The following is a 19,201-nucleotide window of genomic DNA, read 5'->3' as shown; positions in this document are numbered from 1 at the left end:
CTTAAGCTGATAAGCAACTGCAGCAAAGTCTCAGGGTACAAAATCATTGTGCAAAAATCACAAGCATTCCTATACACCAATAATAGAGAGCCAAATCACAAGTGAACTCCCATTCACAATTGCTACAAAGAGAATAAAATACCTAGGAATACAACTTACAAAGGATGTGAAGGACCTCTTCAAGGAGAACTACAAACCACTGCTCAAGGAAATAAGAGAGGACACAAACAAATGGAAGAATATTCCATGCTCATGGATAGGAAGAATCAATATCATGAAAATGGCCATACTGCCCAAGGTAATTTATAGATTCAGTGCTGTCCCCATCAAGCTACCATTACCTTTCTTCACAGAATTAGAAACAACTACTTTAAATTTCATATGGAAACAAAAAGCCCGCATTGCCAAGGCATTCTAAGCCAAAAGAACAAAGCTGGAGGCATCACGCTACCTGACTTCATACTACAAGGCTACAGTAACCAAAACAGCATGGTACTTGTTCCAAAATAGATATATAGACCAATGGAACAGAACAGAGGCCTCAGAAATAACATTACACATCTACAACCATCTGATCTTTGACAAACCTGACAAAAACTAGCAATGGGGAAAGGATTCCCTATTAATAAATTGTGTTAGGAAAACTAGCTAGCCATAATCAGAAAACTGAAACTTCCTTACACCTTCCTTACACCTTATACAAAAATTAACTCGAGATGAATTAAAGACTTAAACGTAAGACCTAAAACCATAAAAACCCTAGAAGAAAACCTAGGCCATACCATTCAGGACATACGCATGGGCAAAGACTTCATGACTAAAACACCAAAAGCAAGGGGAACAAAAGCCAAAATTGACAAATGAGATCTAATTAAACTAAAGAGCTTCTGTACAGCAAAAGAAACTATCATCAGGTTCAATAGTTAACCTACAGAATAGGAGAAAATTTTTGCTATCTATCCATCTGACAAAGGGCTAATATCCAGAATCTACAAGGAACTTAAAAACTAATTTACAAGAGAAAAAGCAACCCCATCAAAAAGTGGGCAAAGGATATGAACAGACACTTCTCAAAAGAAGACATTTATGTGGCCTACAAACATATGAAAAAAAGCTCATCATCACTGGTCATTAGAGAAATGCAAATCAAAACCACAATGAGATACCATCTCATGCCAGTTAGAATGGCCATCATTAAAAAGTCAGGAAACAACAGATGCTAGAGAGGATGTGGAGAAATAGGAACACTTTTACGCTGTTGGGAGTGTAAATTAGTTCAAGCATTGTGGAAGACAGTGTGGCGATTCCTCAAGGATCTGGAACTAGAAATACCATTTGACCCGGCAATCCTGTTACTAGGTATATACCCAAAGGATTATAAATCATTCTACTATAAAGACACATGCACAAGTATGTTTATTGTGGCACTATTCACAATAGCAAAGACTTGGAACCAACCCAAATGCCCATCAGTGATAGACTGGATAAAGAAAATGTGGCACATACACACCATGGAATACTATGCAGCCATAAAAAAGGATGAGTTCATGTCTTTGCAGGGACATGGATGAAGCTGGAAACCATTATTCTCAGCAAACTAACACAGGAACAGAAAACCAAACACTGCATGTTCTCACTCATAAGTGGGAGTTGAACAATGAGAACACATGGACACAGGGAGGGAAACATCCCACACCGGGGCCTTTTGAGGGGTCAGGGGGCTAGGGGAGGGATAGCATTAGGAGAAATACCTAATGTAGATGATGGGTTGATGGGTGCAGTAAACCACCATGGCACGTGTATAGCTATGTAACAAACCTGCACATTCTGCACATATATCCCAGAACTTAAAGTGTAATTAAAAAAAAAAAAAGAAAGAAAGTTAAGGGCTTTGATCATAACAATGAATAAAAGCCTACTGCTGGCCCGGTTCGGTGGCCCATGCCTGTAATCCCAGCACTTTGGGAGGCCGAGGAGGGTGGATCACCTGAGGTCAGCAGTTCCAGACCAGCCTGACCAACATGGTGAAACCCCATCTCTACTATAAAAATAGAAAAAATTAGCTGGGCATGGTGGCTCATGCCTATAATCCCAGCTATTTGGAAGGCTGAGGCAGGAGAATTGCTTGAACCCAGGAGGTGGAGGTTGCAGTGAGCTGAGATTGCACCATTGCACTCCAGCCTGGGCAATAAGAGCGAAACTCCATCTCAAAAACAAAACAAAACAATTCAAAACCTACTGCATGTACAGTATAGTACTTAGATCCTTGTCCTGATTCCTCCATGCCTGCTTCTTGGTAAATGAAAATTGACCACATTTCTTTTCTTTTTCTTTTTTTCTTTTCATTAATCTAAGAAAAATTGGCCACAGTTCTCAGACTGGAGACTGTATACCACGTGGGACATCTCAGACAACTTGTCCATATTCTTATCTGAGGTCACTAGTCGCACATAGCACTCCTATGTGGGAAAGAGAGAAAGATCCGCAACAAAGTGAAGCAACTAAAGGCTGAGCATGGGGGCTCACACCTGTAATCCTGGCACTGTTAAAGGCTGAGGCGGGCGGATCACTTGAGGTCAGGAGTTGAAGACCAGCCTGGCCAATGTGGTGAAACTCCGTCTCTACTAAAAATACAAAAATTAGCCAGGCGTGGCAGGCGCCTGTAATCCCAGCTACTCTGGAGGCTGAGGCAAGAGAATCGCTTGAAGCCAGGAGGCAGACATTACAGTAAGCTGAGATTGCGCCGTTGCACTCCAGCCTGGACTAGTGACAGAGTGAGACTCCATCTCAAAACAAAGCAAAACAAAAAAGGTACCCCTTTCTCCGTAATGATACAGCCCCACTTAGGTATTTCAGCCCTGGATTTTAACCAAAGGTAACAGCTCTGCTCCCATTCTGCCCCTGACCAAGAATCTTTTTCTTCTCCTTTGACTTGCATTTCTCTCCCACCCATCTTTCTCCCCTTTCTAAAAAGTGTCATGCTTACCCGCTTTCCTCCCCAGATGGTGGCAGAGGCAGGCATTGGTTCTTGAAGTTGCCAGTCCTTGCCCTATGCCTCAAGCTTTGGGGTTTGCTGAAGCATTCTATTTAGTTGTGTACCAGTGTGGTTTCTTAGGTCTGGGAAAGCTCTTGGCCCTGCTCACTTCAGTTCAGGTGCCCACCATCATGGTTCTTTGAGATGTCCTCTAAGTGAGCATTCTGTATTGTCCAACATGAGTAACCACTCTTTTCTTCTGAAAGCCCTGTGCCCATGGCTTTGCAGAGTTCATCGACCCTATCCACCTATTTTTGAATGTGGTTTTTGTTTGTGTTTAGTCCAGGACCCCTCCCACCCCATCCCGATGGGTGTTACTCATGTAGACTTAGCTGTCATCTTCACATTCGACATACTTCTTCTGTGTGCTCAGTCCTGTACAAGGAGCCCCTCACTCCACAATTAGAGATGAGACTTAAAAGCTGAATGTTCCTACCACTTCATACCTTCTAAAATAGCTTAATTTAAAAACAAAAGAATATAACAAGTGTTGGCACGGATGTGAGAAATTGGAACACTGTACATTCCTTATGGGAATATAAAAATGCTGCTGTGGGAAAATGTTTGGTGGTTCCTTAAGAAGTTAAAAATGGAATTAGTACACCAGCTAGTGCCTTAGTCCATTCAAGCTGCTATAACAAAAGATCTTAGACTGGGTTATTTATAATAACAGAAATTCATTTATTACAGTTCTAGAGGCTGGAAGGTCCAAGATCAAGGTGGCAGCAGGTTGAGGGTCTGGCAAGGGCTCCCTGCTTCAAAGGCAGAGTATAAGCTACACCCTCACATGGTGGGAAGGGTGAATACCTCCATCAGACCTCTGTTAGAAGAGCACTAATCCAATTTAACACCTCCAAAGGCCTCACTTCTTAGTACAGTTGTGTGATGGGGATACGTTCTGAGAAATGTATTGTCAGGAGATTTTGTCATTCTATAACATTATAGACCATACTTACACAAGTCTAGATGGTATAGCTTTGTACACACCCAGGCCATATGGTATGGCCTATTGCTCATAGGCTATAAACCTGTACAACATGTTACTATACTGGACGCTGTAGGCAACTGTAACACAACAGTAAATATTTGTGTGTTTAAGCATATCTAAACCTGGAAAAGTATCAGGAAAAATGTGGTATAAAAGCTCCATTATAATATGGGTCCACTGTCATATGTGTGGCTCATCATTGACTGAAATGTCATTATGTGGCAAATAATGATACTGTCACATTGATGATTAAGTTTTAACATATGGCCGGGCGCGGTGGCTCACGCTTGTAATCCCAGCACTTTGGGAGGCCGAGGCGGGTGGATCACGAGGTCAGGAGATCGAGACCAGGTGAAACCCCGTCTCTACTAAAAATACAAAAAATTAGCCGGGCGTGGTGGCGGGCGCCTGTAGTCCCAGCTACTCGGGAGGCTGAGGGAGGAGAATGGCGTGAACCCAGGAGGCGGAGCTTGCAGTGAGCCGAGATCCTGCCACTGCACTCCAGCCTGGGCGACAGAGCGAGACTCCATCTCAAAAAAAAAAAAAAAAAAAAAAAAAAGTTTTAACATATGAATTTTGTGTGGGGGGGTGACACATTCAGACCATAGTACCCAGCAACCATTAATGTATGAATAGACAAACTAAATGTAGTATATCCTTTCAATGGAATGTTATTCAACCATAGAAAAGAATAAGTTATTGGTATATGCTGTAATATGGATGAACCTTAAAAACATTATGCTAAGTGAAAAAATAAGCTAGATACAAAAGGACATATATTGTATGATTCCATTTATGTTATATGAAATATTTAGAATAGGTAAAATCATAAAGACAAAAGGCAGATTGGTGAATGCCAGGGGCTGAGGGAGGGAGAAATGAGGAGTGAATGCTTAATGAGAATAGTGTTGCTTTTTGGGGTGATGAAAACATTTTGGAACTAGATAGAGGTGATGGTTGCCCATTATGAAATGTACTAAATGCCACTGAATTGTACACTTTAAAATGATTAGTTTTATGGTATGTGAATTTTACCTCAATTTTTTAAAGTTCAGAAAAAAAAAGCTATGAGTCTGTGAAACAAAGAAACTCCAAAATCAACCAAACAAAAAGTAAGTTAAAAAAATTAGGGATGAGGTTCTAATATGACAGTCACTGGCCACATTTAGTTGGCTGTTGAGCACAGGAAATGTGCCTAGCCCAAACTGAGGCTTGTTGTGAGTGTGAAATTTACACTGATCTTCAAGGCCTTGGTATGAACAAAATAATGTAAACTAGGCTGGACGCAGTGACTCATGCCTATAATCCCAGCATTTTGGGAGGCTGAGGCAGGAGAATTGCTTGAGGCCAGGAGTGTGAGATCAGTGTGGGCAACATAGTGAGACCACCATCTCTACCAAAAAAAAAAATAATAATAATAATAAATAAAGTCAGGCATGATGGTGCATGCCTGTAATCCTAGCTTCAAGAGGCTGAGAGGCAGGAGGCTCCCTTAAGCCTGGAAGTAGGAGGCTGCCGCGAGCTGATCCCACCACTACACTCTAGCCTGGTTGACAGGGTAATACCCTATCTCTAAGAAAAAAAAAAAGTAAACTATCTCATTAATGACATTTAATAGTGATTACATGTTTAAATGATAATATTTTGAATACATTGCATTAAATAAGATAGATTATTAAAATTTTTAAAAAGTTGAATGCCCATGGAGACATAACAGAGAGGCTTAAATCCGTACCAAAGTTTGCAAGATAAAATGATATCATTTTAAAGCTGGGAAGAACCTTTCAAATATAATCTTTACTTAAAAATAGGTTTTGGTTAGGATGAGAAAGCTGACAAAGGGCAACTAAGGGGTAAACTAGAAAGAGTCCTCGCTTTGTGTAGGCCCAGGGGAAAAGGCTGGCCTGGCTGGGGAGGATTATTGGGAGCTGGACAATGTCTAGTCTTTTTTACGCCTTCGTTAAACTTTTTTTTTCCATTATTTAATACAGACCTTATCTTTAAAAATGCAAAAGCAGGCGGGCGCAGTGGCTTATGCCTATAATCGCAGAACTTTGGGAGGCCTGAGACGAGTGGATCACCTGAGGTCAGGAGTTCGAGACCAGCCTGGCTAACATGGTGAAACCCTGTCTCTACTAAAAATACAAAAATTAACTGGGTGTGGTGGTGAGCGCCTGTAATCCCAGCTACTCGGGAGGCTGAGGCAGGAGAATCGCTTGAACCTGGGAGGCAGAAGTTGCAGTGAGCTGAGACTGCACCAAAGAACTCTAGCCTGGGCTATAAGAAAGAAACTCTGTCTCAAAAAAAAAAAAAAAGTAAATGGAGCCAGGCATGGTGGCATGTGCCTAGTCCCAGCTACTTGGGAGGCTGTGGTGGGAGGATCACTTCAGTCCAGCCTGGACAACATAGCTAGACTGTGTCTCTTAAAAAAAGATTATGAAAAAAAATAAGTGCAAGTAAATTAGAATGATTCATAATTAACCTTGCAATAAGAATTACTGGTTAATTCTTATTTACTTCTTAGTTAATAAGAATAAGAGAGGAGCTTGGGCAGCATTCATAGACTGCAGTGTTTTTATAGCTGCTCCTATGATCAAAGAAGCAGCAGGGAGCCCCTTAAATGGTCATTTAAAAAGCTTTAAATTCTCCTGATTGTATATCTGTAGTCAAAAAAAGTGTCAGAGGCTGGGCGCAGTGGCTCATGCCTGCAATCCCAGCACATTGGGAGGCTGAGGCAGGCAGATCACCTGAGGTTGGGAGTTCCGAGACCAGCCTGGCCAACATGGTGAAACCTCATCTTACTAAAAATACGAAAATGAGCCAGGCATGGTGGTGGGTGCCTGTAATCCCAGCTACTCAGGAGGCTGAGGCAGGGGAATTGCTTGAACTCGGGAGGTAGAGGTTGCAGTGAGCCAAGATTGTGCCACTGCACTTCAGCCTTCCAGCCTGGGTGACAGAGTGAGACTCCATCTCAAAGAAAAAAGAGAAAGAAAAAGTGCAAGAGCTTAAACGAGATGTGTGACCACATTTATCCGAGTTTGCAAGGACATACTTGGAAGAGGCCACTTTATTTTTTGCCCTTTTTACTTAATACTCATCTTTCTGTTTTACATTTTCTTCCTGCAGATCAGCAATGTCTTATTTTTCATTTTACCGCCCATCTGCATGTGCTTGTTTCGTCAGTATGCAACATGCTTCAACAGCGGCATCTACTTAATCTGGACTCTTTTGGTTGTAGTGGGTAAGTGGAGTCATTTGGGAACACGCACTTAACGGGGTGGTGCGGGGGAGGGTAGAAGGAATTCCACACACTTCCTCTCCCCTTTGAACATAATGTTTTGTAAACTAAAGTCACTCTGAGGTCTTAGCAAACTTTTTTTTCCCCCTTGCTTGAATGCAGGCTTGATAACAAGGTTGGCATTACTATCACTTGCGTGCATTTGAGACTTCATTTGTGTAGTAGCTATTGGGGCTATGCCAGTGCAATTTTCTGAACGTCTGAAGAAAGTCAGGTGAAACAATTGAACTCTGGGGAGACTGGTTTCTAATGGACTAAAATTAAAGAAAAAAATGTAGATGTTTGATCCCTCATTGTTTTGTGAAATACTTGTGTCATTTCCATTTCCTCCCACAGGCAGGCTGGGAATTCTTAACAGTGAGGGAATGTTGACTTTTATTTACTGCCTCTTCCCAGACAGGCTCAGTGGATGAAGACAGAATGTGTTTAACTGTGAAAGTTCAGATGTGCTGATATTTGGGCCCTAGTTGAAATCCTCTTTCTAGACTTGAGGCATGCATGCCTGGGTGGTGTGAGTTTCTTTCTTCAGTTTCTTTTTTCAGAGAGAGAGAGTGATCTGGTGACTGTGATAACCGTTGGTGAAAGGACTATCCTTAAGCAGTGTATTGAATTTGTGTCTCTTCTGTGGTGACCTTTTTTTATTGGTTGTAATTGATTCTAGGAATTGGATCCGTCTACTTCCATGCAACCCTTAGTTTCCTGGGTCAGATGCTTGATGAACTTGCAATCCTTTGGGTTCTGATGTGTGCTTTGGCCATGTGGTTCCCCAGAAGGTATCTACCAAAGATCTTTCGGAATGACCGGTAAGCTTGCACTAAACATTTTTGCATTTACCACTAGGTGCAGTACCCAATATAACAATATATATATATGAAGAAAAATAGCACATGATTGAGCTCAGCCTAGTGATGAGCTTATCATATACTTGTTCAATATCTACTGATTGTTTTTATGATCTGACAATATAAGTAAACTGACAGATTAAAGAGAGAATTTTAATAATGCTTGGGGAAGAAGTGATATAACATTAGGGACAAAAAGTCAAATAGTGCCCTTGTTTGATGTGAGCAAGAGTGGAAAGACCTTCAGTGGGGGCGACATTACTGAATGGTTATTCAGTACTCTTTGATTTTCTGCTAGAATGTTTCCTTGAGACTAATCCAGCTCCACCAGTTTTATACATCTGAAGTAGAATCCAGACTGATGAACTGGTTCTTGGAGCTACAGATACTGTAGTTTTCAAGTTGCCTTTTTTTCTTTTTTTTTTGCTTCCGATGAGAGCTGTGCACCTGCGTGTGTGCGTGCACACACAGACACACGCACATACACACTCATATGCTGTATATATGTTCAAACTGGAAACCCAGAATTTCAGGAAGGGATGCATTTTAATAGCCATTGTGTTAGGGTTATACAGGTATTCATCCAGCAAATATTTTTGAACACTTATATTTTACTATGCATTTTTCTAGGCACTGGAATATCACAGTAAACAAAACAGCAGAGTCTTCCTCTAATGAGCTTACACTGAAGTTGGGGAGATTACAAATCAACAAACAAACAAGTAAATAATATAATATTAGGATATGTCAGGTACTGTGATGAAAAGTGAAGCTGATTGCCGGGCGCAGTGGCTCACACCTGCAATCCTAGCACTTTGGGAGGCTGAGGCGGGCGGATCACGAGGTCAGAAGATCGAGACCATCCTGGCTAACACAGTGAAATCCCATCTCTACTAAAAATACAAAAAATTAGCCGGGCGTGGTGGCGGGTGCCTGTAGTCCCAGCTACTCGGGAGGCTGAGGCAGGAGAATGGTGTGAACCTGGGAGGCGGAGCTTGCAGTGAGCTGAGATTGCACCACTGCGCTCCAGCCTGGGCGACAGAGTGAGACTCCGTCTCAAAAAAAAAAAAAAAAAAAAAAAAAAATGAAAACAGAGCCAGCTGGGGTGGTGCACGCCTGTAGTCCCAGCCACTCAGAAAGCTGAGGCAGGAAGATCTCTTGAGCCCAGGAGTTTGAGCCCAGCCTGGGCAACACAGTGAAACCCCATTAAAAAAATAGAAAAAAAATAATTAAAACATATTGTGAGGCAGAGTTGTCTGTGACTGTTGGGACTTTTTCATCACCAGCAGCCTGCAGCATTTCTGTGGGAAGATGTGAAGATATAGCCACTCTGTCCTCCTTTGGAGGCACTGGGAACCATATGTGTATATATCCCTGGCTTTGGAAACTGGGTTTGAATCCTAGCTTTACAACTTGCAAACTGTATGACTTGTCTTGACTCTTTCTATTTCCCTGTCTGTAAAATTAGGTAAACAATAGTTTTCATCTTTGAGACGATCCTGTACGGCACTTAGCATAATACTAAGGAACATGGAGAGGGTTCAGTCAAAGTTAGCTCTCCTGACTGCCTGGGGCATGGAGAGGAGAGTTCTGCCTAGCATTTCTGAGATATGCATACAAATCGATGGAGATAATGGACATTGAAAATTTTAATGAGCAAAGAAATAAAAGGTACACGTTAAGGGAAAAGTAAATAAGGATTTCAACTCTATTTGCACATCTTCAATTTTCCAGTGACCAGGGAGGGCAAGAAGGCCAAGCCCCTTTGCTTGTACTTCACTCCCCGTGACGTGGGACAGGTGGCAGCTCTGCAGTGGAAGTGGCAGACCAGACCAAAAAATTCATGTCAAAACCAGGATTTCTGTAGATCAGGGATTTCCGGTTTATCTGCCTGAGCTTACCAAATAGTAAACATTTATCTCTTTTTCTTTCTTTCTCCCTTCCCTCCCTCCCCCCCACTCTACTCTACTCTACTCTACTCTTCTCTTCTCTTCTCTTCTCTTCTCTTCTCTTCTCTTCTCTTCTCTTCTCTTCTTTTCTTTTTCTCTGAGACGGACTCTGTCTCTGTTGCCCGGGCTGGAGTGCTGTGGCGAGATCTGGGCTCACTGCAAGCTCCGCCTCCTGGGTTCACACCATTCTCCTGCCTCAGCCTCCTGAGTAGCTGGGACTACAGGCGTCCGCCACCATGCCCTGCTAATTTTTTGTATTCTTAGTAGAGATGGGGTTTCACCGTGTTAGCCAGGATGGGCTCGATCTCCTGACCTCGTGATCCACCTGCCTTGGCCTCCCAAAAGTGTTGGGATTACAGGTGTGAGCCACCATGCCCTTCCTTTCCTTTCCTTTCCTTTCCTTTCCTTTCCTTTCCTTTCCTTTCCCTTTCCCTTTCCCTTTCCCTTTCCCTTTCCCTTTCCCTTCCCTTTCCTTTCCTTTCCTTTCCTTCTCTCTCTGTCTTTCTCTTTCTTTTCTTTTTTTCTTGATCTAGACTTTGCTGGAATATTCTTTCTTGTTTCATTTTGTTTTTTTTTTTGAGATGGTTTCACTCTTATTGCCCAGGCTGGAGTGCAATAGTACGATCTCGGCTCATGTGATTCTCCTGCCTCAGCCTCCTGAGTCGCTGGGATTCCAGGTGCATGCCACCACACGTGGCTAATTTTTGTATTTTTAGTAGAGACGGGGTTTTGCCATGTTGGCCAGGCTGGTCTCGAACTCCTCACCTCAGGTGATCTGTCTGCCTTGGCCTCCCAAAGTGCTGGGATTACAGGTGTGAGCCACCACATCCGGCCTTTGCTGGAATATTCTAAACACACATTAAAAATAGTTTTAACGTGAGATTTTTGGAGAAGAGACAGTAGAATGTGGTGGCTAAGTAAGTTTGCATGAGACAACATGGCTTTGAATAACAATTCACTTAAAAAAAAAAAAGGCTCTGGGACCCTGTTTTGCTTGTCTGTAAAGTGGAGATGACAAAAGTATCTTCCTAATGGGATCAGAAATACATGGGAAAATTACGTAAGTCATATAGTACAATGGCTCACACAGAGTAAAGACTCAATAGGTTCTGGTGGTTATTATGAATGGCTTATGGACAAGTGGGTTTTTTTTGTTTTGTTTTGTTTTTGAGATGAAGTCTTGCTCTGTCACCCAGGCTAGAGAGCAGTGGTGCGATCTTGGCTCACTACAACCTTTGCCTCCTGGGTTCAAACCATTCTCCTGCCTCAGCCTCCCAAGTAGCTAGAATTACAGGCACTTGCCACCATGCCCAGCTAATTTTTGTATTTTTAGTAGAGACAGGGTTTCACTAGGTTGGCCAGGCTGGTCTCGAACTCCTGACCTCGTGATCTGCTCGCCTCGGCCTCCCAAAGTGCTGGGATTACAGGCATGAGCCACTGCGCCTGGCCTGAATTTTTTATTGATATATCATAATTGTACATATTTTATATGGGGAAATTATTAATGTTCATTATGTCAATAGGATATAAATGTTGGGTTTATAGAAAAAAACTTTCTTTCATCTTGGTTAAAATGTCCTGAGACTCTTTAGGACATATACTCAATTGCTGGTGGTTATTAATAATTTTTAGAATTTTTATTTTGAGAAAAAAAATGAGAACAAGGAACTATTATAGGGTAATTGTATCTACTTTTTTTGTTTTGTTTTTTGGAGACAGGATCTCACTCTGTTGCCCAGGCTGGAGTGCAGTGGTACAGTCACGGCTCACTGCACTCTACGCTCAAGTGATCCTCCTACCTCAGCCTTCCAAGTGGCCGGGACCACAGCTGCCTGTCACTGCACCTGGCTGATTTTTGTATTTTTTGTAGAGACAAGGTTTTATCATGTTGCCCAGGCTGGTCTCAAACTCCTGGGCTCAAGAGATACTCCCACCTTGGCCTCCCAAAGTGCTGGGATAATAGGCATGAGCCACTGTGCCCAACCTTGTATCCACTTCTTAAATAATTTATTCTGCTATAGTTTTTATGATTTTATCTTTAGATAAAATCCACTTTATTTTTTGAATCTTGAATAGCAAGGGAGCAAGCAGTCTGGGATCTGCCCACCCTGCTAACATTCTTGCTGGATGAGTTGAGGCTGGAATTTTAAACTCTCTGGGCCTTAGTGCTTTAGTTATAAAATAACAGGATTGAATTAGCTCTGTGAGGTCCCTTTCATGACCAAATGCTATATTGCTGTGACTATCAAGGGCTGGCTGTTCTAAATAGATTATGTTTTGGTAGCTTATAGCAGTGGATCTTAACCAGGGACATTTCCAATTCTTTTTTTTTTTTTTTTTTTTTTGAGACGGAGTCTCGCTCTCTCACCCAGGCTGGAGTGCAGTGGCTCGATCTCGGCTCACTGCAAGCTCCGCCTCCCGGGTTCATGCCATTCTCCTGCCTCAGCCTCTCCGAGTAGCTGGGACTACAGGCACCCGCCACCACGCCTGGCTAATTTTTTTTTCTGTATTTTTAGTAGAGACGGGGTTTCACCGTGGTCTCGATCTCCTGACCTCGTGATCCGCCCGCCTCGGCCTCCCAAAGTGCTGGGATTACAAGCGTGAGCCACTGCGCCCGGCCCCAATTCTTATGAGACATTTAGGAAGCTTGTGGACATGTTTTTGGTGGTCATTATGATGGGAGGTTTTATCATCTATAAATTTCATTTCAGAAATGAAGTGAAATTACCACTGCTTTAAAGAGTAGCCAATGGTTGTGGTTTTCAATCCTATACCCTGTGTCCCTTTTTACTGTGTAAAAAAGCCAATGATAGTGGTTTTCAAGTCTGAAAACAAAGTTTTACTTTGGTAAAAAGGGACACAGGCTATAGGCTTGAAAACCACTGCTTTAAAGGGTAGTTAATGATAACAGTAACAGCTTTACTATAAAAATATTTTGATGATGGTACTGGGTTGTTAGATTTTGGATTAGAGAATACAGGAAGCAGTGGTGCTAAGGGTTTTCTGACCTTGTGTTTCAGTGCGAGACCCTAATGGGCTGGGAAGTTGAAAACAGGACCAGAGGCTGTCACCAATCACAGTTTAGAAAAACACCCTGTCGGGGCCTCTTACTCCTGGATATCTCTAGCTGTCTTGTACCCAGGGATTCTGTTGACTCTGGGGTCTCCTGGGCTGGCTGGCTGGCTTTCTGCTGGCCACATGGCCTCTGTTTTCTTTTCCCGGCTGCTTGTGTTCACAGGATGTCCTCGTTGGCCAGCACATTCCTGTACACCTTCTGGACTTGCCATGGGGAGGCATCTGCAGACGGCCTCCCTAAAGAAAGCATGTTTTGCAGCTGGGTGCAGTAGCTCATGTCTGTAATCTCAGCACTTTGGGAGGCCGAGGCAGGTGGATCACCTGAGGTCAGGAGTTTGAGACTAGCCTGGCCAGCATGGTGAAACCCCATCTCTACTAAAAATACATAAATTAGCTTCGGGTTGTGGCAGGTGCCTGTAATCCCAGCTACTCGGGAGGCTGAGGCAGGAGAATTGCTTGAACCCAGGAGGCGGAGGTTTCAGTGAGCTGAGATCGCGCCACTGCTCTCCAGCCTGGGTGACAGAGCGAGACTCCGTCTCAAAAAAAAAAAAAAAACCGAAAAAACAAAAAAACAAAACCCGACAAAACCAAACAACAACAACAAAAACCCATGTTTTTTCAAGCTTACTGCCTTTAAACCATTTGGCAGTACTCTGTGGAGCCTTTGGTGATTGCAACAGCAGCTCAATTATATTTTCCCTGAGAGTATGATATCAACAACAATAATATTTAAAGTAGTATTTATTTTTAAAATGATGGTAAGGATAACAGTAATAATGAATTTTATTAGTACATAATATGTACCGGGCACTGTGTTAATGCTTGCAAGAACACTGTGAGGCAGAGTGTCTTAATTTTTGTGTGGGAAAGGCTCAAAGAGTTGAGTTACTTGCCAAAGGTCTCACAGCTACTAAGCAATGGAGGCAGGATTTGAATGCATATCGGTCTCACTGGAACACCTATGCCTTGAATTACTCTGTTACCCTCTGTGACCTGTGCCTAATTCTTAAACCATTGGGTACAGAGAGGTGATGCACTCTGGACATTTCTGATTATGTGTTTATCCTAACGAAAAAGGCCAAATTGCCCTGGCATATATCAAACCCAGTGGAAGAGTTATTGTGGGTCCCCAAGGGCTCTGCACGTGATGGCTGTGGGCCCTCACCCTGAGGCTGGAGCAGGCGGCCTTTCCTCCAGTAGACGAAGAACAGCAGCCGAGGCCAGAAGAAAAACATGCCTCTCCTGAGGATTAGCTGCCTGGAGCCTTTCCCACATATATTTTTTCCTCTGGTAGAGGTTCAGAGCTATAATTCCTGTTCATTCCAGTCTGAAAGTTGGCAGCTTGATCAATGATTTCCTGTGCCTTGATGATGAATGGCTTTCCTATTTAAAAGATAAATTTGTATTTTGAGGGTTCAATGCCCTTTGATTTCTTTATAATGGAATTTCATTCAAATTGGCTTCTTAACTGTGACCTGTTCCAGGGGCTCTTGGCCAAAATAAATTGTGCTAATGAGGAATAACAGAAACTTCAGGAAAATCATGTACTCCTAAATTTAAGTCATGAATGAGGCCTTGGAAATCATCTAGTCCAGCCTTTTCGTTTTACAGATAAGGAAATGGGTCCCAGGGAGAAAAGAAAGAGCATGTCTAGGATCACGTCGCCACTTCTGGCTCTTTCTACTGAAATGACCTCCACTGAGGGGTATGAAGATAGTATCAGTTATTTGTCTAAGACTTGTCATTTCAAAAACTTGTCAGTGTAAATTCTAGTGCATACTAGACTTGTAGATTGTCAGTAAATATAGGCTATTTTTTCTTAGTCTATTGAAATTTTTTCTTAAAACTTTTTTTGGGTGTGCTAGACATGTAGGACAAATTTTCTTTTAAACTAGGTTGCTTTATGGTTTGTGAATGGTCTCTGTTTTACTTACGAAAGTTATACACGTTCACTTTGTAGAACAGGGGGTGACAAACTATGTCCTGTGGGCCAAAAGGGTTCTGTTTTGCAAATCAGGTTTTATTGGCACCCAGCCATGCCCATTCATTTACTTATTCTCTGTAATGAGAGAGTTGAGTAGTTGAGACCTTAGGACCTGCAAAACCTATATATATATGTGTGTGTGTGGGTGTGTGTATGTGTGTATATATATATATGATTTATTAAATATAATTAATATTTATTTAATATAATTACACATATTTATTATGCACATATTTAATTATTTATACTTATAACCATATAGTTATGCTATATATAGATAGGTATAATATAGTTATATATAAAAATATATAATATATATTCTTTACACTTATATATATAAACATTTAATTCAAAATATACATATATAAAATTTATTTTATTTTTAGGTTATAGCTCACTGTAACCTCAAATTCCTGGGCTCAGGCCATCCTCCCACTTTGGCCTCCCAAAGTGCTAGGATTACAGGTGTGAGCCACTATACCCAGCCCAAACCCAAAAACCCTTTGTAGAAAAAAATTGTTAAGTCCTGCTGTAGAACGTCTGAAAAAATACAGAGAAATCGAACATCTGAAAAAATACGGAAAAATCATACGAAAAAAACAGTTATCCATATCTCACCTTCAGTGAAGTAGGTTGACTAACTTTACCATTCTCATGGCTAAATATTTTGAAAATCTCTGATTATTTCCTAAGGATAAATTTCTTGAAGTGGAATTCCTAAGCCAGTGAGTGTGAGTGGCTTTTTGAACCTTGGTACTTAGCGCAGAATTTCTCAGCTTGCATTTCTGGCAATGCCTGTACCTTGCTAACATTAAACAAACAAACAAACAAGAACTCCTTTTCTAATGGATTTGGTTTTGCTTTCATGGATTCAGGGGTAGGTTCAAGGTGGTGGTCTGTGTCCTGTCTGCGGTTACGACGTGCCTGGCATTTGTCAAGCCCGCCATCAACAACATCTCTCTGATGACCCTGGGAGTTCCTTGCACTGCACTGCTCATCGCAGAGCTAAAGAGGTAGGTGCCATCATTCCTGCCTACCCTTAGTTGTCCCTGTGCTGGGAACACACCAGTTCAGGGCTTCTTTGCTGTCCTGCAGCAGAAGAGGAGTTTTATTCCTCGTGAAGAGTTAGTTGTTGACTGTTGGATGGAAGCAATTTGATGGTTTGGTTCAAAATACTAATAATCTCATTTTCAGTAGGAGGGCAGCAGCTGTTTAGCAAATGCAGTGTATCCCACTGATCACAAGCTAGCTTACCAGGACCATCTCAGTGCCTAAGACCAAGCTGTCTAGACTTAATTCTGTAGAAAAGAAAAGTCCTAGAAAGGTTATTGCATTCACACACAGAAGGAAAAAGAGGAAGGAGGCAGGGAAAATGAGTTTGTATCTATAAGGAAATATGCACTTCAGGTGGACTGCAGTTGACTATGATACTTTCTCTGAGGCTTAGTGTCTCATTTACAATCTATTAGGTAAAGGTTTTGCTTTTGCATTAGCATTTTCCTTTGGGAACTTGTGTACTCAGAGTTCAGGTTGATAATCAGAAACATTTTCGTTTAGCACTTCTTGTTACATGATTGTCCTCTTCTAGACCCAACTGAAATACATCTAATCACTGCCCTTATTTCCATGCTCTTTGAAAACACTTCTTTTTATTTCCAGCCATTTAAAAAGTGCTTTTTTTTTTTTTTTTTTTTTTTGAGGTGGAGTCTTGCTCTGTTGCCCAGGCTGGAGTGCAGTTGCACAATCTCGGCTCACTGCAACCACCACCTCCCGGGTTCAAGCGATTCTCCTGCCTTACCGTCCCGAGTAGCTGGGATTCCAGGTGCCTGCTACCACGCCTAGCTAATTTTTGTATTTTCATTAGGGATGGGGTTTCGCCATGTTGGCCAGTCTGGTCTTGAACTCCTGACCTCAAGTGATCCACCTGCCTTGGCCTCCCAAAGTGCTGGGATTACAGGTGTGAGCCACCATGCCTCGCCTAAAAAACACATTTTAATTCATGATTGTCTCATTGTTATGGACATTTAATGTCTTAGTTGAAGTCTTGTAACTGAAATCTTAGTGTGATAGTTGCTCTGTGTAATGTGTGAAGTCAGCTTTCTCTCCTCTTCGATTTGAGAGGAGACATACATTTCTTTCCACTCGCTTTGTCACTAGGGAGTTGCTTTGATTGTCAGCAATAACAGGTGGGGCCAAAGGCAGTTGAAATTGTGTACTGGAACTTGCTGTCTGGCAGCTGAAGGATGCTGGCAGATCTTGCCTAGTTGGCTTCTACATCCTTCAAGGACTGGGGATGTAAGAGTCTCTTCAGACACAGGCTGAAGTGGTCCTAGAAGATTAACTATGGCAGTGAGTCTTTTTGAGTAGAAAAGCAAATACTTGAATAAATAAAGGGTTCAATCCCTATCCTCTAATAACTTTAATTAAAAAAAATTAGCTGTCTACTTTATCACTGATGTTACTTTTTAGAGTCAGAAGTGTTCTGAGCAACCTCAAATCCTCCTACTCATTTGTATCATCACTCAAGTGTTTACTGAGTCCAGCTGAGTGCAAGGTCCCCTGGCTCTTGACGGGAGACTCATCAGAATCACCTGGGAAGTGCACGAGCAAGGACAGATGCTAGTGCAGGTGCTAGCACTGCCTCTGCAAAGATTTGGATTTTGGAGGTCTAGTATAGTGGCCTGGGCATCTATAGAGTTTAAAACTCAAAAACGCATTTGGGTGGGGCTGGGGTGAGGGTAGGGTTAGAGTAGAGATGTAAGGAGGTGGTAGGGGAGGCGGAAAAGGGAATGACTACTACTAAGTAAGGGCTTCTTATTGGAATGTTGGAAAAATTATAAAATGAGATTGTGGTGATGGGTTGAAGATATCAAAACACACTGACCTGTACACTTTTTTTTTTTTTTTTTTTAAGATGGAGTCTCACTCTGTCACCCAAGCTGGAGCACAGTCGCACGATCTTGGCCCACTGCAACCTCCGCCTCCTGGGTTCAAGCAATTCTCCTGCCTCAGCCTCCTGAGTAGCTGGGACTACAGGCGCCCACCACCATGCCTGGTCAATTTTTTGTATTTTAGTACAGATGGGGTTTCACGATGTTGCTCAGGGTGGTCTTGAACTCCTGAGGTCAGGCAGTCTGCCTACCTCAGCCTCCCAAAGTGCTAGGATTACAGGCATGTGCCACCTTGCCTGACCTGACCTGTACATTTTAAATAGGGGAATTTTATGGTATGTGAAGTATACCCCAATAAAGCTATACACAAAGCTATAAACAAAACAAAAACCCTCAGAACCTGCTCAGGTGACTCTGTGTGGTGCCCACCTGTTTGAGAACTATAGATCTATTCTAAACTGTACATCTCAAGCGTGAGGATCTTTAGCCCTCTGGCAGAAATACTTTCTCTATTTCTGGGTAGCAGTTTGGAATCTGATATCACAAAGAGATATAGAGAGGAAGAATTTGTAGCCTTTAATAAATAAATGGTTATCTTATCATCCAACAGACTTAATGCTGAGTAAGTCTGGAGTCGTAAACCTCCATCAAGCTGTGTTTCTTCTCATGGAGAAAGTTCTCAGTGAAGCTCACATCAAGCCACTGCCCTTCGTGGAGATGTTCTCTCATACTTTTATATATCCAAAAACTCTGCCATAGGCTGGGCGCGGTGGCTCACACCTGTAATCCCAGCACTCTGGAAGGCCAAGGCCGGTGGATCACAAGGTCAGAAGATCGAGACCATCCTGGCTAACGCAGTGAAACCCCGTCTCTACTAAAAATACAAAAAAATTAGCTGGGCATGGCAGTGTGTGCCTGTAGTCCCAGCTGCTGGGGAGGCTGAGGCAGGAGAATGGCATGAACCTGGGAGGTGGAGCTTGCAGTGGGCCGAGATCGCACCACTGCACTCCAGCCTGGGTGACAGGGCAAGACTCCATCTCAAAAAAACACAAAAGAACAAAAAATAACTCTGCCATAACTGAGGCCTGGATTTAGGATCCTTTTTGCCACTGTGGCTACAGGATTCTTCTGAGCAAAGCA

The 19,201-nt window shown here is 42.3% G+C and overlaps 1 protein-coding gene across 12 annotated transcripts in view; it reads left to right on the top strand.

Moving 5' to 3' along the window:
* Nucleotides 1-19,201, top strand: part of ACER2 (alkaline ceramidase 2) — a 150,880-nt gene that overhangs the window by 11,099 nt on the left and 120,580 nt on the right. For 6 of the 12 annotated variants that reach the window (XR_008660221.2, XM_055294145.2, XM_055294143.2 and 3 more), the window contains exons 2-4: nucleotides 7,149-7,263; nucleotides 7,982-8,123; nucleotides 16,046-16,183. Coding sequence is in view for 10 of the 12 variants with exons in the window: in XM_055294145.2 (XP_055150120.1) it covers nucleotides 7,149-7,263; nucleotides 7,982-8,123; nucleotides 16,046-16,183 (395 nt within the window). In the remaining 2 variants the exon portion in view is untranslated. Of the gene's footprint in view, nucleotides 1-7,148; nucleotides 7,264-7,981; nucleotides 8,124-8,792; nucleotides 8,885-16,045; nucleotides 16,184-19,201 lie in introns of all 12 variants that reach the window. The other 6 variants (XR_008660222.2, XM_055294151.2, XM_055294148.2 and 3 more) reach the window with 2 other exon arrangements.

This window comes from Symphalangus syndactylus, chromosome 9 (genome assembly GCF_028878055.3).
Source record: "Symphalangus syndactylus isolate Jambi chromosome 9, NHGRI_mSymSyn1-v2.1_pri, whole genome shotgun sequence".
In the NCBI taxonomy this organism is placed as follows: domain Eukaryota; kingdom Metazoa; phylum Chordata; class Mammalia; order Primates; family Hylobatidae; genus Symphalangus; species Symphalangus syndactylus.
The sequence above is the reverse complement of the archived record's forward strand: the minus strand, read 5'-3'. Positions and strand labels throughout refer to the sequence as shown.